Source organism: Geospiza fortis, unplaced genomic scaffold, assembly GCF_000277835.1.
Source record: "Geospiza fortis unplaced genomic scaffold, GeoFor_1.0 scaffold40, whole genome shotgun sequence".
NCBI classification, from domain to species: domain Eukaryota; kingdom Metazoa; phylum Chordata; class Aves; order Passeriformes; family Thraupidae; genus Geospiza; species Geospiza fortis.
Window position 1 is genome coordinate 18,589,251 of NW_005054297.1, and position 21,400 is coordinate 18,610,650.

Consider the following 21,400-nt stretch of genomic DNA (forward strand, 5'->3'; position numbering starts at 1 on the left):
CTGGGCTGCGCGGTGCTGCCCGCTGGCCCCGCGGCTTCGCGTTCGTTTAGCTGCCGGACTTTGCCTTCGAGTACGTTGTTCTTTCGGGTGTGAATGTAGCATGTACTTGATGCAGCTTTTTTTCTTTTTCCTTTAAAGCAGTTTAGAGTGTGTGTGGAAATGGAGCGTGAACCAAGCTGGCCTAAAATGGAAGGTTGAGTGGCTTTGACTTTGCAGGCCTCCTCTGCTGCTAGGTAGGACTTGCAGTGCTACAGCGCAGAGATTTAGCCTGGTTACCCGACGCTTTTGTTCTAGGATGCATACATTTCTTATTCCTGTTGAACAGGAATTGCAACACATGAAGCCTTCTAAATTTCCAAACGGCATGTCTGTGAGCTGTCTGGAGTGTTACGGACACCCTCCTGGACTATGTAATCTAAACATATGCCTCCCTTGGGTTAGCGTCCGAAATATGATGGTCAGGTTCTTGATACTAAAGAACAGATCTCATCCATGTGGTGTTAATAGATTGCCTTTTTCATCTGCATTGCTTTACAGGGAATCATGCACTCTCCTCAGCCTGGTCAGGAAAGTTTATTATTGCCTCTTTGCTTTGGAACGTGCTCTCAAACTCACAAGCTGAGATTTCTCAGCCCCTGGATTTGGATCAGATTTCTTGCATCAAGAAATTGAATATAAGAGGCCATTGAGTTTACTGAAAAATACCTTTCTCTTTCTCTTGCAACAATAGCAGTATTAATAATGCAAAAACTGATACATAGAGTTCTTCATGGACTCTTGCTGTTGCTGCCTTTTTAAAGTTTAAGGATATGTAGCTTGTTTGTTTTGGGATGGGGAAATGTCTGAAAGATGGCTGATGGGAAAAATCTAAAGCTTGTCATTACAAGTTGCTGTTGTGTGTAGTGTTATCAATTCAAGGTCTTAAGCAAACAGCCTTAACCTAGTCTGAGGACTGCATGATTACAATGAATTTACAAAGGTGGCTTCTAAATATGGTAGATGTTGTTTTACAACTACAGCTTGAGCAATATGAGGTTGGAAATAAGTCCTCAGTTTTTAAGAAGGAAACCCCCAAGTAGCTTTTTGCTTCAAGGACAAGTACAAGGTTGATATTGATAGAAAAAACAAACCCAATAATTTATAGTGGATGGCAAGACAACTTTGAAATACTTTTGTGGGTAAGTGACTTGCCTATTTTTTGAGCGAAGTCTGTGTAGCTGGTTCTCCCTTCTCCTGGCCTTCACTAGAAAGGAATACTTCATGGGATTTTTGGGAGGAGGCAGAGGTGGGTTGTACCTTCCCTTTTTTGTGTGTGTTGTTCTCCAGTGGGGCAGAGTAAAGTTTTCTCTTTCTTATCCTTCCAAGAAAACAACACTTTTGCTAAAGTGAACAACAGAAGGTAATAATAGGTTTTTGTGTTTTGTTTTTCTTGATAATATGGTTGATGGAATTGGGTAGACTGAAGAAAACTAATGACATGAAATTTTTTGAATGTGCAGCAGAGATGAGAGATATTCTGGGCAAAGGGATACATTGCTCGATAAATTGGGCTTCTGGCGGTCTTATGAACAGACTGACTGCCATATCCTGCTTCCCTGCTATGCTAAATTAAAAGTTCAGATATGTTAAATATTTCACTATGGTAAATATAACCAGTGGTAACTCCCTAGAAATCCTCACAAGTAAGAGGGGTGATGCTTTATTCATTGGTGAATGGTTTCGTGGGGGAGTTTACAATGCTGTGTGGCTCAGGGAAGCTCTGCTGTACAGCGTTGACCTTTCCAGGCTGTAGGCTGAGCCCTGTCAGCGGATGTGGGGCTTGCATTTCCGCAGATCCCACCTGACTCCTGAAACAAGGACACTTGATAGTATAAGCTTCTGCTCTCTTACTGCTTTTCACATTGAGAGTTACTCATCTACACAGGGAAAATATGATTTCCTACCCCTGGCAGGGAGTTTGGAGCTAGATAATCTTTAAGGTATTTTTCAAACCAAGCCATTCTGTGATAGTAATTTTTTTTTTGTTTGTTAGGATTTGAATCTTAGTAGTATTGGTAGTTTGCTCAAAACTGATTGAAAACAGCTTGCATGATTTTACAGAGATGTAGAGGAAAAATGGATTTTGCTTTTGTAGTTGAACCGTTTAAGTGCTATACCAGAAGTGCATGATGTTCTATTTCCAGAAGAGGATTTCTCCCTTTTTTTTAATGAATTACTGTTCTTGAACCCAGAACTGTTAAGCTTTTTAGTTTGATACTGCATGTGCTGTGTTTTGGAAATTTGGCTTCTGCAGGCGGACTGCAATAATAGCCTAGTAAGGTTGAATTAGTTTCCTAGGAAAGCAAGAAGAAGATGCTTACTATCACTGACTCAGAGTAGATGCAGGCATACTTTAATACCTGTGGTCAGAAGATTGTTCTGTTTGTCATACTATTTTTTGGGCTGCTGGTGTTGGGAGGTCACTCAGTGAGCCAATTCTCTTAAGTACTTACTCATAAGCTTCTCATAAGTACTTACTGATCTTCCAGTCTCAGAGTGTTAAGGGTTATTTTTTTGTAACAACCTGCTGGATGTGAACCCTATCTAGTGCACTGCAGTGGGGCTTAGTGTGCCTGACCCAGGTTGCCTTCAGCAAGAGTTCAGATATCAGAAGTATGAGTGAGAAACTCCTTCTCACAGAGTCTCAAGTGAGCACTTAAACCATGTGTTAGCTTGATACTGCATACTGGGCTTTGTGAATAGTAGCCTTTTCCTGGGAGGAGCAGAACGAATAAGTTGGTATGATCTACTCACCTTGAGTATGATCTACTCAGCTTGAAGGAAGTAGCAGGAAGAAGCTGTTTGGTTCTGTATGGTGGTTTTCATCTAAATGGTGTTTGGAATGACACTAGATTGACAGAGTAGTGCCATGATGTACTTGCAAATCAGAGTTGCAGGGATGCAATTCTAATGGATAGCAGTGTAGGCTGAATAATAAATATTTGCAGGCATCTTATCTGGTTTTTGGAGATGAGAAACCAGCAAGACTGCTTAGTGCCATGTTGTGTATGTACAGGCATGGATTAAAGGTAACTCAAAGTGATCATTCTCTGAAAGGTTTTAGTGGTAAGTGTTGGTTTTTGCTTTATGCACAGGGTTGGTTATCAAATATTGTTGGAGGACTGTAATTGCACAGAAGGCATTGAGCAGATTCTTGTCACGTGTTTCAACTCCTGAACTGGAATAAACTCCAGTGACCTCACCAGTGTGCACTCAAATTACTTACTGGACCTCACTGAGAGGCAAGAATCCAGGTGGAGTTCCACTTGATTGCAAGGGGACTGAGGCCAAATGTCTGAGGATGGGCCTGTGACTTTCCTTGTTGATGTGAACAGAACCTTGACACACCCATTTCAGATTTAGTGCTCCTTAAAGGTTGCAGCAGAAGCCTTAACTTTGATTGCACTTTATGAAGTAAGTCAGTGTCCTAACTTATGGGTCTGAATCCAGCTTGTAGGTTGTTTCCCTCCAGTTCTGCCTTGTCCCAAATGCAGGAAGAGAATCTGAACCAGTAGAGGGAACCTACACCCTGGTATGTGATGCCCCATGGTTGCTGAGAGCCTGACTTAGGGAGCTGAAGAGCAGTTGGATGTGAAGTGTGAATATTAAGGACCTGGTGGTTCCTCCTGCCTGGGATGTGTTCCTAGTTCTCTAGTTCTTTCCTCTTCACTCTTGCAGGAAGGTAAATAGGTTAGTTACTGATTTAAAAGAAGGGTTTATAGCTCTCATGCTTGGCTGGATAAACTAGGTGATTGCTGGGTAAGATTTAAAAAAAAAAAAAGTTGAGGAGAGGCCGGGGGTGAGGCAGAGGTGGTGGAGGAGGAGGTCATAGTAGTGGATTAGACAGTTCAGTGTGTTTGGTTTTTTCAGGCAGATTTTCTCTGGCTGAGGAGTCATATATGACTCCTCATATATGACATGACAGGCTGCACCACAGTAGGCATCTTGCTGTCCTGTTTGTTATACAGAGCTTAAACTAGGATTTCTTCAGGTCTCAAATACCAAAGCTCCTTTGCTGTATCGTGAAGGTGGTTGTGGTTTGCTTGCTGGTTAGTTTGGCTATGTTACAGGTGTTTGCAAGACCTCAGTCAGATTCCCCTCTGACTGCAGGACAGGCAGAAAATCCTGGGAGGATTTGTAAGCAGTGTTTACGGTTTTGTGCTTAATGTGTAGTATTACAGTAGTCCACCCTCTTCCCCAGCTGTGCTGTTGTGTTTTCCTTCTGGGAGCTAATGGCTATCTGGTCATTGAAAAGAGAGTTGATCTAGTTGAGAACTAGCATCATGAATAATATAGAGAGATTGTTTGCCAGATCACCTCCCTTGTGTCTGCCTGGCTAGTGGGGAACGGGTTGTGGCAGCATGTTACCTAGGACAGGGTGAACTGACTCAAATTTAAGGTGATTATAAATGCACTCTGAGATTAGGGTTATGTATTTTATTCAGACAAAAGGATTGCTCAGGTTAATAGCCAAAGCTATTTGTTCTACCTGGTTTTTTATTCATAATAAAGGGGCTAGAACATGATTCTGCACTTGTTCTTTCAAAGGCTGAGTGGAGAAAGGCTTAAGTAAAAAAGAGATCCTTGGGAGCTGTGCAGTGTAACCTGTAAGAGTAAGTAAAAAAAACTCAGACTGCAGTGGCAGGTAGCTGTCAGGACAACTCAAAGGTATGTGGGTGGCTGGTTCCCTGTTTCAGCATATCATAATGAAAACATCAAAACATCATAATGCTGTATTGCTCTTAATAAGAGATAGGCGGCTTGTCTTGTAGATTTCTCCTCCCTGCAAGAGGCTGTAGAAATTACACAGCCTGTTCTTTTACACCATGTGATGGACCTTCCTTTATGGCAGTGCTAGTGTGTTGTTTATCTAAATATTAGCATAGAGAGAAAGAAAGGCCATTGGTTCTTGGGGTTGTTTTCTCTGCACTACAGAAGGCAATGGCTGCTCTCCTGTTCTCTTCTGTTGCACTCGAACCATGTCTGGCTATGGGCAGACAATAGGCAGGCTGCTGCCCACTGTAAATAGACCATTGTATGCCCAGAGTAGGAGCAGCAAAGAACGGCAGAGCCCTGCCAACTTGGGTCGCTGCCTTGAGATACTGGCTGTGCTGTAAAGAATGAGTCTTGGGTGCTGCAGGGTGGGTGGGTATGTGTGAGCAGAGAGAGCTGGCTTTGTCTGAGACTTACAGAACTCCTTAGCCACGTTGATATGGTGAGTTCAGAGGGATGTCTTTTTGGGCTGCACTGGGGGAATTGTTTCTTTGGAGGTGTCAAGGCAGATAGTTGTCTCTGAAGCAGTTTTGCCTCATTACCCAAACTGCTTTCCCTCTGGTCTTAAAAAAAAAAAAAAGCAAGGTCTACTGATTGCATTGAGAAAAAAGTGCTTTTGACCTCAAATGTCAATTCTGCTCTTTCCCCCACTGCATGTAGCAATCTGAGTATTACAGACTGGTACTGTTCATTTGGCATCTCCTTCCTTTTGGTCTTCAGCTGTGTCTCACACTGGGGCTTAGTTTGAGTCTGTCCCTTGTGTTCCAGATCCTGCTTGGTAAGAAAGAATTGCAGGACTAGAATTTGTGAAGAGAGCATGGCCTTTTTTGCTTGTCTTGAGTGAGCAAAGTTAGCTGGGCCCTTCCTTGAGGAAAACAACTGAAAGCTAGATGCAAGCTCCACTGTGAGGATCTTTGTATCTCAATGTGAGGGCTCTAAACCATTCTCCTTGGTCATGATAAAAACCCAGGATGTCTGATGATGTTGGAGCATGAGCCAACTAGATACTGAGATGACTTGAAGGCTGGAAGTCATTTTCTTCATGGGGTATATTTGGATGCATATGTTAAGAACGCGAATTTATTGTCTTGGTTACACCTGGCTTTGCCCTAAATGCAGAAGACAGGCTCATATGACTTAACAGATAGTGTTAAAGCTTGCAATGGCTTAGTCTTGCAGAAAACTGTGACCTCACCTTGTCTTTTGTGTGGGTGAGGCAGAAGGTATAATAAGATATTGTTTCGATATAAACATAAGCAGCAAAATGTATCGTTGTATACCTGATAACTTGTGGTGTAACTGCTCAAGAATGGTTTTATGTTGCAGGCTTCCCTAGAAAGAGCTGGTCAAGGAAATGAAAAGCAGAGGTGTGTATGTCTTCTCTTCACCCAGGCTGAAATCATAGCTGATCCTTGACTATAATGGGACTGTTGTGTGAATTAAATGATGTTTGCTTCAGTTCTTGTTACCTATAAGGGCATCACAGCCTTTTGAGTAATTCAAATTACACTGCATTCCTAAATCATAGTGTGTGTGCAGGACACTTCATGACTAATGCAGACAGAAAAGCAGTTTTAAAAGTCAAAGGTGCTCATTGTGGAGCTTGAGGAAGGAGCGGAGCTAAGTTTGGTCTTAACCATTACCCACATCATAGACCCCCCTTGTCTAGTTTCATAATATGTTGTCTATGAGAAATGTGAAGTTAATCAACTTTTAAGTCCAGACTTCCTTGTTGATGTATGAGGTTTTTTTATTCTTACTGTTCATCTGTGTATAGTAAAACTTAAGAAGTAGTTTTCACACCTGCAATGCTAATGAACATGATTAGGCATGTAAAAAGCAACTGCGTGGTGATCATAACTGTTTAGTCAATAACTGATTCCTTTTTAAAAAAGGGAAAATGAAGAGCTTGTTTATATATTCAGTTCATCTCTACCTTCTATTGCTACCACCTCATGTGTTGTGGATTTTGATTTTAGTCTGCTGTGTATCACTGTGCAAAGAACAAAAAGGCATTTCTGTAGTGGACCTGCACTGCCTGTCAAGGGGATGCAGCTGTGCCCTAGGGCTGTGCCAGAAGAGAAGAGTGTGGGGGAGAGAGAGCAATGCCTGCTGCCTGGGGATTACTCTATGGGTCTAGGACTGTTCCAGAGATGGAACTTGACTCCATCCTGACTGCCCCCATTCATGACCTTGCTTCAGCCTGTCCTGTTAACACTGTGAAAGCATGGGCCCTTTGAACTAATTTTATTACTATTTTGCTGTCTCTAGCAAATCTTGTCCAAATACTGGTTAGACTTTTTGTGAACTAGACCACGTTTCTGTTGTCTGGCTGAATAACTGATTGCAGCAGTAAGGATTTCAAGGTCAGACTGTAAACTAGAGATTTTCCTGTAGAAATATGAAAGGCTAACCGGGTATAGTTGGTCCTAAAACTTATAAACATAATTCTGCACGTTTAGGTGTCAGAGTCTCATGTGTCACCATCCTGCAGCGGTGGCTCCTTACACAGTATGATTGTAGCTGTTAGCTACCTCTTTTGACATTCTCTAGGACCTTTGTTTAATTCTGTTGTCCGTAGGCAATGGCTAGGACCTAAATTACCTAAGTAAATACATCTCTTTGTTCTTCAAGCAGGTGGGGCAGCGCTGCCGGCCGTGGCGGGGTGTCGGGCGGCCGTGCCGGTGCCTGAGCGCGGTGGGGTGAGCGCTGCCCGCTGCCATTGGCCCCGCGCGGGCCGGCTGCTCCCGCTCACCTCTCCCCTAGTGGGCATCGGCCGGCCCTTCGGCATGTGACACACGTCCCGGGAGACCTTGGCTGTAGAGGAGAGCAGAGAGCACCAGCTGAGCGGACTGCAATCCTTTTTTTTTTTCTTTTTTTTTCCTGCAGCTGGTTCTTGCTGTGGAATATCCGTGTCAGTGAGTGCTGGCAGGGATCAGCCTCTTCCAGCTCTTCTTCTGTGTGAACGTGACAAATCAAATGTGCTTCCTGTGCTTGATTGTATTGCTGCGTGCTGCTGCCGTGGGCCTCATTTGCCACTGCCTTAGTCTGCCTCATGACCAGAGATAAATTACTGGCATGGTGCTGGGAGAAATAGGAAACTTGCTAAGTACCATGGAGGAGCTATGGGAGGATACTGGCTTTGAAATCAGCTTGTTGTACTGACCTTTCTGTGCATGTCTGAACGGGAGAGTAGAAAAGAGTTTATTTTACTGGACTTAGGAAGGGAAAAATCGTGCTCCTGCTATGCTCCTATACGATCAGGATACTCTCTGTTACATGCAGGCAAGATAACGTATGTCCCTGCCCTTCGTTTCCCAGACTTCCCTGCTTGATGACTAACTGTTTAAACAATCTTACAGTCCGTCTACTCTACAAATAACTATTTTACCTTTGTAAAATTCTCTCCTTTAACGAAAGGTCTTCTTTTTTAAAAAAATTTGAGTGCTGTCTCTGCTGAAAGCAATACTAAAACCCTGAAGAAACTCCCTCTTCTGAGCCCCACCTATTTTTCTGGAGTATAAACTAATAATTGCTTGCTTACTTAATTGCAGAACAGATTTCTAAAGATTTTGCCTGCCTAGTGGCAGATCAGGTTATTTTGACAGTGGGAAGCCAGTAGGACAAAGCATACATTGCTGCCCTACAGCAACAGCAAATCAAAAGTGCATTTCAGATTTTTTGTGCAACTTTTTTTCATACCAACAGATTCCAGCATTGGAACAAGTGCAGTGAACTGCAATGCAAGCGCATGAGTTGTTCAGATACCTACGGATGCCCGAGCTTGGGGATGTCAGGCAGTATGTGCGCACCCTTCCGACAAACACGCTGATGGGCTTCGGCGCCTTTGCAGCCCTCACGACCTACTGGTATGCAACAAGACCAAAAGCAATAAAACCACCATGTGATTTAGCAATGCAGTCTGTGGAAGTAGAGGTAAGTGCCACTTGATGGATGCTGTAGTTCACTGAAATTTGAGCCCTAAATGCAGCATTGAGGGAGACCAAACACTTGATTTACATTAGGGTGTTTCTAAACCTGTAGTGTGGGGAGAATACATTTCTGAAATGTGGCTTGAACTCATTATTTTGGCTTTCTGAATATGAAAACCAGCTTGAGGTTTGAGGAAATGACTTATCACAGGAGCAGAAGATTCTGCTGAGACAACTGAGCTTCTGATCTCACTAGTGACAAAACTTGTTAGAATTGGCACAGTGTAGTTTTCAATTCCTGGCCACATGATGACCTATTAAATTAGGTCTTGGGGTCAGAGTAGGTATACTGGTATATACTGATTAGGCTAATAACTCTTCTGTTATTTTTAGTGTATAATAGCTGACACATGAGACTTTATATTGTGTTACAAGCATCAGGAGGGTACTAATTGTCCTCAGATGATCTGTGGAAAGAAATACTAGTCTGCCAAGAGATCCCAGCCATAGAGTAAGTTGAAATTAAACCAGCCACCTGCTAAACTCTGGATGTTAGCTTAGCTTTGTCTTGCACTTTTTAGAAGCAGAGTTACTTTTAGGTGGTGGCTTTTAAAAAGTGAAGTCAAATAGTCTGAGTGGAAGAAACTGTTGCTTTGTGAGCAAATACAGACAGCAGATTGCAAGGCTGGTTTTTTTGGGTGTTGTGGTTTTATTGATTCTCTTGCTCACTACAGAGTCAAATACTAATTCTTTCAAGAGTGTTCTTTCTTCAGGAGAGACAAGGTGTTTCTCCTTTTGAAGGAAGGGGAATTTTGGAAGGTTGTGATCTTTAAGGGAGATAACTAGAAAATGTAGAATTTTAAAGCTGACAGCTTCTTGCCTTACTGATAGTCAGAGACTACTAATATAGTTTTTTATACATATATATATACTTGGAACTGAAGTCTCCCTTTACACTACATTCTTCTGCATGGATAGACTGCATCTAGTTGTCCTATATCGAATGAAATGAACATGACTTTGTGCTTAAGACCAGATATAACTACAAACTGATGTAAACAAATGTGGCAGAGTAGGTCAACTTCATGAACTGTAGCAAACTTCTGTCATTACTTCAAATTGGGCGCTTTTTTCAATGTTTTATACTGTTGAGATTGAAGAATGACACATTAGTTGGCCCCTCCATTCACAGTTTATTTCCCAGTCTTCTCAGTGGAGCATGCAGCAAGTGTAGGGACACATCATGTTACTGTAGCACATAATGGTCTGCTACGAGATGTACACAAAAGGGAAACAAAAAAATGCAGCCACAGTGTCATAATTGTTAAAAAACACCTATGTTCAAGCAAGGTGTAGAGTAAGGGTCTGGGAGTTAGATCTCACTTCTTGGTGAACTTTTCCAAGTCTGTCAGCAGATGTGTAGACAACAGGTAGAATAGTCTTGTAAACCAGCACATCTTGGTTGCTGGAATGAGCTAGCAGTGCAAGTTTTCCAGCTGTGGAGTGCCTCATTAGGCAGTGTAGACTTCAGCAGATTTCTGGGGGGCATTGCATTTTAAGATGTTAAGACAGTAGCTTTTAGCTGTCCATAAATCCCATGACAAATGCTTATTTGCTTGAGACTCTTGACACCAGTCTCAGTTCACTGGCTTTACTACTTCAAGTTAAATTACTTGTAACTGTTGGATTCTGAGATTGAAATCATTGTTTGGCAGTATGAGACTTCACTAAGCTACTTAATGCATCATTGATCCAATTACACTAATTGGCTCTCTGATCAGAGCAAGATAGGTATAACAGTATTATTTTTCACTGCCTCTTTAGAAAGTATGTTTTAATGGGCTAAATACTAGTAGGACTTAAGTGAGAAACACCTGAATGTGTTAGCATGTTGCAGTGATGAGAGCTCAAACTTAGAAAATATCTTGAAATGAGTAAGATCTGTCCAATTTTGCGTTCATTAAGGGCAGTATCTGAACTATTAATAATGCTTAAAATGGTAATCAAATGAGCATGTATGCTTTGAATCAAGTTTCAAGTGTATGTTACAATTGCTACTCCTGTAATAGTGACAAGACTTCATTACAGTGCTCAGGATTACAGGTTCTCACTACATTTTGCTTGAAATTTAACTTCATATGCTCCATTTTCCTATGTATATGTTAAGGTGGGTTGTCTTCTACGGGGGGGGAAAAATCAAATACTGCTCTGAAATTGTCTAAACATTTTTTTCTGCCTCAACGATACAATTCTAAAAGGCCTGAGCAGTTGCTCCAAAAAAGACATGTCAGAAGGCAATGCCTCTTTGCTATTGTTCTATCTAGTCTACCTGTTCAATTACAGAAAGAAATTTGAACTAGAAATAAGCTTCTACATTATTCTTACTTGTTGACTTAACTTTGTTAGATGCCAAGGAAATAAGTGAGGTCATTGACTGGAGTAGGGTTTCTACATGTTTTGATATTGTATCTTCATAACTTCATATGGGAGAAAGAAGATCCTATTTACTGTTGTTCCAGATCACTTCCCATCTCTCCAAAGTTTTGATTTGGTAGGCCAGCACCCTGTGACCCATTTTAACAATCCCTGGATGAACAAAAAGATTGCACATGTAGTTGAAAATGAGTGCAAAGAGTTACTGAAGTGGCAGGGGTACATTGCCCAGAGCCCCTGTCAGCCTGGCCTTGAACATTTCCAGGGATGTCATCCACATCTGGATCTGTCTGCCTGTAGATTGCTTTCCTTCCACTGGTGACTAACAGCTGAGTAACTTTGGCTGTTGCTTTTGTGTGCAGGTGTATGGCTGCCAAATATATTAAATCTTGCTTTAAAATTTTTTATTTGTCCCAACTTATGCTATATAGAAGAATAGGATAGAAATAAATATTGGGATGTCAGTATTTTCTAGAAATAAGACCAGATTTGACTGGCTTTTTTATTCCCTTAAGAAAAAATATTCAAATATGGTGAGAAGTATTCAACTCATGAAAACTTTGTCTTCTTACATTTTTCTGGTACATTACCAGAATTCTAGCGTGCCTTGTCTTTCGAGAATCACTTGATTACACATGTGCTTATCTCCCTATGAATGATCAGTTTTAGGTGCTGTATGCTTTCTTAGGGAGTAGCGTGCTTAAGATTACATGGCTGGTTTGGAAACTCTGGTTTATACTACTTGCTGCTCAGAATAAGTATGTTGGTGACCTAAGCACCACTTGCTAGTATACTTTCCTTCCCGGGTAAAGGGAAATTTCTCTCCTCTCTGAGGCATGGTGGAGTCTACAGTGTGCTTTGACATTACTGCTAATCCTAAGAACCCTGTGTCAAATCCATGGCTTGAACAAAAGCAGTTACTTTATATGACCTGAATAGGCCTTGATAGAGTAACATACACTCTGTTGTAAAATAAATCTGTTTCCTTCAGATGCTGCTATTTTTAACCAATGCCAAGGTTTTACTTCATGACTAGCACTTGATGTGCAGTAGGGTAATTTCCTGCAAGTCTCTGAGCTGCTGCAAGTGCTGCTTTACACAAGTAACTAGAATCTGTTCTCAAATTAATCAGCTTTTATTGCCTGGCTATTTTAAAAACAGTTATTAAAACTGACAACCCTTTTGACTGCTTATCTTTTTACTGGACAGATCTATTAGATGCCAATCAAACTAACCTATGTGAAGTCAGCCAAACATTCCAGTCCTGAGGTTCAGATACCTGGTGGTAATGACCAGTGATTTTTTTAAAAAGTTTGCTGCAAACAGAACTTTCCCTCATATTGCACAAACATTCTGGATAAAGAACTGTTTTGACTAGGTTTTAAAACAGTAGTTCTTGCTGCTTTCAAGCAAAATGTAGATGAGATCTGTTGCTTAGTAGATGAGTAAGTTTAGACCTTGCATTACGCTCCTGGTTTGATCTTCAACATACCTGGGAGTATTTCACTGCATCAATGATGTTGAACTCCTTATGGCCTTCACACAAGGAGATGGGTGTTTTTCTGAAAAACTTTTATTCTAAGACTGTTGAAAATCCAGTCAATTCTACTTTACTATAGGAAAAAGAACAAAGTAAGCAAAAGTGAAAGTTGTCTGTTTCCCCTTACTGAAAACTTACAAGAACCAATGGGAACTTTTCAACAGCAGTCTGTTAGAGAGTTCCTCTTTTTTCAGGACAGTGCCATCATTCTTGTATCTAAGCCATGTACTGTCTGATAACTCATATTCAAATTTGGTTAGTGCCTCAGGCCCTGAAAAAGTTGCTTTTGTGGTGCTGTGTAATAGGGCATGTAAACAAAACAGTAGTAGCCCACATGAGGAGAAACAAATACTTCTTGACTCCTCTTGCTGAGGAATGGCTTAGGCTATTGTATTTCACCTAATGTGGGAATTATACCACGTCAGACGTGGTACATGTGATACACTGCACTTGTTGATATTACCTGTGGCCATGGTAACAAACTACATTGTGTGATCTTTCTTAGATTAGCTCCAGAGTGGCAGCACTGGGAAAATCTAGAAGATGACCTTGATTATCCAAGATCTGAGAACCCAGTGAAATAAAGCATGCAGTCTTGCTTTTCTTTCCGGGCAGAGACATGTACTAGTGATCTGTAAATTTCCTGTAGAGTAGATGTTGGTCTGAGAGCAAGTACACTCTTGAATTTCTAATGTTATGAATTTTTAGAGGTAAGCCACTCATTAACTTGTTCTGGGTCATGTTCACAGTGTACGTTTCTGCTTACTGTCAAAGGAGTGGCAAGCTCTGCATTACTCATACTGTTTTGCTAAAACAAGTCAGGCTTGTTTTAGTGTAAAAATATTTTTCCTCTCTGTGCCTTTTGTGTGCTAGCTGATTTCTACAGACATGGGTAATATGGCATCTTCTGCACACAAACCTGTATTTATCTAGCTTATACATGAACAGGGGATGTCTGGTCTTCCAGGATACTTTGAAAACCGGAGAAGAACCTATGACTGCATATGAACAGGTTTTAGTTGTGGAGGGTAGACTAACTAAATCTGTGCCTGAATTGTCTAGGGTTTGACTTTCTGAAAGAGCCAGAAATTGATTACGCTGATAGAGAAAATCCTACGCAGTGTTTACTCAAGGCCCTCTGTTAAACCAGCTGGGCTGTTCCTGATAAAAACTTGCTTGTAGGTGTCTGTCATCATAACAGGACTAATTAAGAACTGTGGCCTAATAGTAATTGCATAATTGTAGTTTGTGAAACTTGATTGCTCTCTATAAAATGAGATTATTTAATCAGTCACTCTAGAAAAGGCAGTGTTATATCTAAATTATAGATTCTTGTATTGACTTCCAATTTTAGCTTATCTAAGTGCTCAACAGCTAAAAAAATGGTGATTTCAATTTTGAAGATAGTATTGTCTTGACTGCATTTAAATAAATCAGGAGGAAACCTTTTTTTATAAGATGCAGCTTTTAATTGGATTAAAGGACTCTATGTGGAACAGAGTACTTTGCTTATGAGAACACTTGTTTAGAGTATTGGTGACCATGCTTAAAATAATTTAGGGTTTGAAACCACATATTGAAGTGTGATTATGTTCTGTCATCTTAATTAGAAAAATATATTGGGATTGCACAATTAATATTCTGTCTAGACTGCTCTGAGGCTGGATTTAGGAAGCTGGATGAAATTAATTATGGTGTATATTGCACTTATAGAGTAAAATATTTCTTAAAGTGTTTTGGACAAAATGCCCCTTGTTAGACTTCACTATTCTCATTTGTGCTGTGCTATCATAGGTAGCTGAGGAATAAGATTTTGCCTGGCAGGTTTTTGGTAATGTAGGGAGCAGTTTGACTCTTGAAACAATGTCCTGCAAAACCTTGCATAGTTCTCAAGTTCTCTCAAGAAGAGTATTCCTTCAAGCCACCAGGGGTATCTGACCTTTCTGCTTGCCTTTCTTAGGGTAGTGAGCATGCTCGAAGGTCCTCTCTTCTCAGCAGCGACGAACTGTTGTCATACTACTATGATGATGTGAGAACAGTTTATGATATTTTCCAAAGGGGTTTACAAGTATCAAGTAAGTCTAAAATTAAAGATAATATTTTAAATATGTCAGGAACTACGTATTTGAACTCTTTTGAAGTGCAGCTGGGCTTAGAGGGTCTCTGTCTAGCAATATGATGAATGTATTGGATGTGAATTTTCTTGAGGACAAATTAAATTGCTGTTTTGTGAAACAGAGTTCTGTGAATAAAGTCAGTGCTGTATTCCTTGGTCTAAACTTTGTGGCCTCTGTCCTTTCTCAGCTTCCTTCCCTGCACCCCTGAAAAAAACCCATTTTTCATCTGAAAGTGTGTGCTGAGAATCTAGGGGCTTAACACCAAGAGTGGTGTCAGAACAGAGGAGTTGGAGTTGAATTTTGAGTGACTATTTCTTTTTTTTTTTTTAGATAATGGTCCATGTCTTGGTTTTAGAAAACCGAACCAGCCATATGAATGGATCTCCTATAAAGAGGTAGCCTCTTAGTGCTAGACTTGCTTTTGTTTGCTGAGACCATTGATACAAAATCCAGTAATGTGATATAACAAATTTGAATTATTTATATGTTTTAAAGTAGTAGCAGAATATTGCAGAAATGTGCTAGTTCCTATTACAGTGTCTTAAAGGAACAGCCTTTATGTGCAAGGGAGAGAAAGAACACCTCCTGCACCTGTTTTGTGAACTCCAAACAATTCTGAAATTAAACCATTATCTTGGCATCTCAATGCTGAATTGTTTAGAACTTGGGTGAAGCAGCAGCTTTGAAGTAATGTTCAGGGGCTCAGACTGTGCTTGCTTCCAAGAGGCTCAGTTTATGCCAGGAGTTCTTTCTACAGGTGATGTTTGGGCTTGCTGACACCTTGTCTCCATAGTCTGAATGACAGTTGTATGGGGTGCTAGCAGATGTGCTTCTAACTAGCAGCATGCTGCTTCTTGATCCCTGAAAATATCTGTATGCAAATCTCCATTAACAGCTGTGCACACTTAGGTTGTTCCTGATTTAATCAGTTGGTCTTCTAATTTGCATAAACCTTGCCTATTGCATGCTGTTAAGGTCATTAAACACCTTCTGTGTGCAACAGACCTCACTTTTTTCCCAAGGTGACTTTGCTGTGAATTTGTTAGGCACAAGCTCTTTTATTAAAGCTTTGCTTTTGGGGTCATGTGACTAACATAGTTTCAAGTCACGTGCTATACAAAAATAATTAAGAAAATTGCCTTCCCAAGCTTTGTTAATAGAACTAAGTGGGTTTTGGCTCCTTGTTCTATTGCTTTTTGAAGGGAGAAATGCTACTCTCATAGGCACTGAATGAGGTAAAAGGAGGGTGTAAGTAATGCCTGTGATTAAACTGAAATATTATGTTTAATCATTCCAGGGTCACTTCTTGGGTTTAACACACATACAGCAAAACAGCCTTTTCTGTGTTTGTGTGCTGAACTTCTAAACTTATACTTAACACTTTCAATTTTCACTGGATCAAATGTTTCTTCTGCTGCATATTGAGTGCAAGTGTAATAATTACAATCAGTGCCACGTAATGGCACTGCAATGTTTAGGCTGTCAGTCACAAAGGGCATCCAAAATAGTCTAAAAAACTTCTCTCTCATTCATACCAATTAATAATTGTTGAGGAGAGTTAGCAGTTATGAGCTTGCTCTTATTTTTTTTGTTCTCCCTCTTTTTTTGCCCCTCCAGGTTTCAGACAGAGCTGAGTATGTGGGTTCTGCATTACTGCACCGAGGCTTCAAACCATCTCATGTTCAGTACATAGGAATCTTTTCACAGAACAGACCTGAGGTAACTAAACTATCATTTTGTGTATTTGTGGTCTGGCCATTACTAAAAGGGCCTACTCCTTTATCTCTTGGTAGTGTACTTCCCTACTGAGAGCCCATTTGGTGTTAGGAGAAGCCTAAAGACTGACATTGTAGACCCATGAGCTATAGACATGGCACCTTTTACCTAAGAACCAAAACTAGTAGTTGACACCATGGTTGTCATATATTGTTGTGTTTTGGTTGGAGATTTTTTTTTTTGTTTTTGCCCCTAGAGCTAAATGCAGAAGGCTGGAGAGCAGAAAAAAATCAGGGAGTTCAGAAAAACTTAACTAATTATCTTTTTTCCACGTTATAGAAGCAGCTTGTTTAATAGGAAGTGAATGTAGTTCTTAGTGAATGTAAACACTGTTTGGTTTCTCTTTAAAAGTAACATAGGAGAATCTAGATAGTTGAAAGTGACAGGAAGTCACAAGGAGGTGTTTAAACTTTTAAAACACCAAGGAACAGTTAGTGATTAAATATTTGGACAAAAATGTGTTAAGGTGATAATTCTTGTGTTTGCCAGAGGTCCTGGGCACAAAGAATCTGGGAGGGGAAAACTGCTGCTGAAGGCAAAAATTGGAAATAAATTTAATAGAAGTGGGTAGAAAGACTTAAGGTGGCACAATTAAAAATCACCTGAGACAGCCATGGGGATATTCAGGTTGATGGTGCCTATGCATTTTAACCCATAAAGTGGTTCTAGATTGCCCTTTCTAAAAAATTGTAAAATATTCAGTAAGTATATGTTCTCTAGACTTGTTTATTAAATCTGTTTTATAGGACTGAATTTCTCTAACCTAGGTTTGTGTATAGTAGTTTGAGCTAGTACTTGCTGCACTGAGCTAGTTCAGTGTAAACCTATATTAAGACAGGGAACTGCTTCTTACCCTTTATCAAAAGGATACTGTCCCTCTTAATTAAACACTCTTGTTTATGTTTGCCATTATCAAAGGACATCCACAGTTCTGACAGGGTTAGAAGTTCTATCACTGTCTTGGTCTCTTGTTGTCACTAAAATGCAAGCTGTATGACAAGTGACTGTGGCTTCCTTCTTTCTCTCTCAGGCTACACCCTAAGAAACTCCCAAGCTGTTGGGTTTTCCTGATGGAATTCTATTTCTAACAGCCGTAGATTTATTTCTGTAATAAAGAAGGCTGGAATATTCAGTTAGGAAGCTGTTAAATGACATGGAGCTACAGACTCTACAGTTCAGCTTCCTGTGCATACAACATGATGAACCAGAAGTAAAAAAGGGAGACAGATGTTTTTGTTGTGCCCATTTGAATTGTTTCTCTATAGAGCTAAGTGTGCAAGGTCTCTGCTGGGTTAGTGTATTTCTGAAGGAGAGCATGGAGTTTTGCTCTTGGATCACAGAAATACAGTGCTTAAGTTGTATTGCTTTGAGTTGGTTCAGGAGGAAGATTAAGAGATTTTTTTTAACCATCAATTTTAAATCTGGGATTTTCCCTGCTCAAAAGTACTGGATGGGTGTTGTGACACCCCAGTCATAATCACTAATCCAGACAGGAGAATATGTGAAGATTTTTTTTGTATGAAATTATTCACATTTGTTATTTCAGGGAACAGCTGCTGGGGAAATCCCCTAATGGGGAAAATCCTAGCAAAACCAAAAATTGGATTTGTAAATAAAAGTACTACTTTGAGTTCCTGGAAAACAGTCATCTCTTCTAGAAGTGGGGAGGTTTTGTTTTGATTGAGAGAAAACACAACAATGAAGTATGGTTTTCCCTTACAGAGGATCAGAACCATGTGAGAAAAGAAACTAAAAGTCTGACTGTCTATATTTAGTACTAGTTGCTTGCTTGGGCTTTGAGAGCACTTGAGTGTCATGGTTTGATATTTACATTTACTCATAATTTTAGATGCAAAATGGAAAAACGTGTCTTGGTAGCCCAGAAAATAAAGATGCTGGTTGTACTGTTGAGAATGATGTGCAAGAGTTGTTGCAGGTTGAAAAAGGAAGCTTTTATGGCTGTGTGCAGTTTCTGAAGTCTTTTTGTAGTAGACCCCTACCCTATTAAAATAACTTCTAAACTTCTGGCTGCTGAACAGCAGCCCAGTTGTTCCCTTTTTACATGTCCTGGAGGATGCCATTTAGCAAGAGCTATTCAGTGGACCCTTTTATGGCTATTATAAATGTGCCTGCTTAGACTTACCAATATGTGTAATGTCTTCATGAAAGTCTAGTTACCTGTTAGCTGGCCTTGCACTAGTTTTATAAGAAGTCTTTTTGGACAAGAGGTGTACAACTTGCCCATTGCATGAATGCTGTTAGAAAAATTTCCTGTGTTTAAGGCTGTCTGAATCAATAGAGTACTTTGGGAAACTGACCCCTAATAAACAGTTTGTAAAACTGAGATTTGACAACTTTGACATAGTCTCTATTAGATATTTTATGGAATAATCAGCTGAATCATATTTAAACTTGTCATCATGAGGGGGTGAGGTGGCTGCTGGTCCTGAAAAGCCCTGGAAAGTGTAACAGTTTGAGGGAGGGTAAAGGAAACACCCTTGTTAGTGCAAATCTTGTTGAGTTGTAAGTTCTGGTAAGTTTTAAAGATGCATGCTGTTTTGTTCCTGTCATTGGGACTGACTAAAGGTACTGAGAGTTTTTGCCAGTCATTGATGGGAAAATCAGAAGTTCTAGTTCTGCTCACCTCTTCATGTGTCTGGAGGTTCCTGTTTGAGAAGTTGCATGCTATTCTGTATTTTGGTGTAGCTAGTTGGTTACAAACTACACCCAAGAGTTACTATCAGAAAAAAAGAGTTGCATTACTGTCTTACCTTGATGATACTTTGGATGAAAATAGGTTGGCTGTAAAGCATAACTCACAACACATCATAAAGCTGCAATATTCATTATGTTTATTGAGTACTACACTCGTTAGCAGGTAAATCCTTCTTACTGCAGCTTGCAGGGATGTAATTGCATTTTTTAATAGAAGTCTTCCTATAAATAAGAATGGTTAGTTTTGAGCAATGCTGAGAAACTTTCTGGGGCGGACTCTCCAAAGGACTTTAATTGCATGTGTTGCATGTCTGACCATCAAATGAGATGTGCATTATGTAGGGGTAGGAATACTATGTGTATATAAATTTAACGTGTGGTCAAGACATAAGTGAGTCCTTCACTGATTTATGGTAATAAGGAAAATTGAAAGCTTTGCCTACCTCAATAACACAAACCCAATAAAAAGTACTGTACTCTTGCTCAAAGTCTTTCTGTTAGTTGGTAAACTAAGGAGACAGGTAACATTAACTGCTTTTTTCAAAAGTACTTAATATTATTTTTACGGATAGGATTGAATTTTATTGGATTCTTTCCTAGAGCTCTTTATTATTTGGGGATTTTTTCTTTCTTCCACAGATAAAAATTGAGTAGGTATTCAAAGTGAAAAAACAATAAAAACTGCCACTTTCTAAAAAGACTTGTCCATGTAAGCTGTGTCCTGTTAGCTTCCTTGTTAGATTTTAAAAATGAATCTTTCGTGGAGGTCTGTTGCAATAAGCAAAACGTAGTGACTTCTATCTCTTCTCTTTGTGCAGTGGGTTATCATTGAACAGGCATGCTATGCGTTCTCCATGGTGGTGGTGCCACTCTATGATACACTGGGAGCTGAAGCTATTACATACATTGTGAACAAAGGTAGGACACTTTCAGTAGCTCAGCAACTGAATATATGAGGGCAGAGCTGAGTGAGGGCAGAGCTGTAGCCTTCTTCAGAAAAGCCTTCCATTGCAACATACTGAAGTACGTATGGATCTAGTCTAAACTGAATTTGTCATCTTGATAATATAGTTCTTTTTCATCAGCTGACTTGTCATTGGTTTTCTGTGACAAACCTGACAAGGCCAGACTTCTGCTAACCAGTGTGGAAAAGGGAGAAACTCCAATACTCAACACCATTGTTATCATGGATTCTTTTGATGTGGATCTTGTGGAACGTGGTAAAAAGTGTGGTGTGGAAGTCTTCAGCATGAGGGAAATAGAGGTAAGAACTGCTTAACTGCTTTAATCCCATTTGCTTGCCATGGATTAGTTTCAAAATCCTTAATTATCTCTTGGATTGAAGTTTACTCAAAATATAAAAAATAATAGGAGGAAAACAACTTGCTAATGGTATTTCACAGTGCTCAAAGTATAAAAGTGGATATACCAAAATGACAGCATGAAAGCTTATTAGCATAGTCCAAGACTGAAGACTAGATCTGAGTGTTAAGGCTTGCCCATGTGAAGCATAATGTAATAATTATATACTGTGACTAATATTTCAGAAATTCTTATTTCAAGAAGAGCCTGTGTAGCTTTTGGTCTTGTGAAAAATGGCACTTTTCCCTGTACACTGCATCTACAAGATGTTTTCTGGGAGAGAAGGAACATGTCAGTCAACCTCTTTCAGGATAAGGTTATGGTGATATAGGGGGATGAACTTTCAGGCTTTGAAAGTAGCAATCATTTTTATTAACCACCTGGTGTCAAGTTTTGGTTTTGCATGTAGCTTTTGTGTGCGTAGATCTCTTATGCAAGTTTATTTCATAACTTCACTCATTTGGAGAACCTTCTTCCAGGATCAAATTGCATGAGGTATCTTTGCTCTGAGATTATGAAATTGGGGTTAGGCTGGTTCCAGATGCAGTTCTGATGAAGGCTTGGCTCACTAGACTTTGACTATCTCCAGATAAATGTACTTGTCTTGTGCAGGTGCCAGTAACTGGTGTGAAATGTCTCATTTCACTGAACTTGTTTTCATACCAGTTAAGACAGCTATGTTAATAGGGCCACCTTCTGGTAAAGATACAAAC

The 21,400-nt window shown here is 40.0% G+C and overlaps 1 protein-coding gene across 3 annotated transcripts in view; it reads left to right on the forward strand.

The window, feature by feature from the left end:
- Positions 1 to 212: 212 nt before the first annotated feature.
- Positions 213 to 21,400, forward strand: part of ACSL1 (acyl-CoA synthetase long chain family member 1) — a 37,498-nt gene continuing 16,310 nt past the window's right edge. Inside the window, exons 1-7 of one of the 3 annotated variants that reach the window (XM_031062652.1) lie at positions 213 to 233; positions 8,521 to 8,748; positions 14,678 to 14,792; positions 15,165 to 15,229; positions 16,452 to 16,553; positions 20,144 to 20,243; positions 20,411 to 20,589. In XM_031062652.1, the coding sequence (XP_030918512.1) occupies positions 8,554 to 8,748; positions 14,678 to 14,792; positions 15,165 to 15,229; positions 16,452 to 16,553; positions 20,144 to 20,243; positions 20,411 to 20,589 (756 nt within the window). In that variant the 5' untranslated portion in view covers positions 213 to 233; positions 8,521 to 8,553. Of the gene's footprint in view, positions 234 to 6,150; positions 6,180 to 8,520; positions 8,749 to 14,677; positions 14,793 to 15,164; positions 15,230 to 16,451; positions 16,554 to 20,143; positions 20,244 to 20,410; positions 20,590 to 21,400 lie in introns of those variants that run through there. The other 2 variants (XM_005415530.2, XM_031062691.1) reach the window with 2 other exon arrangements.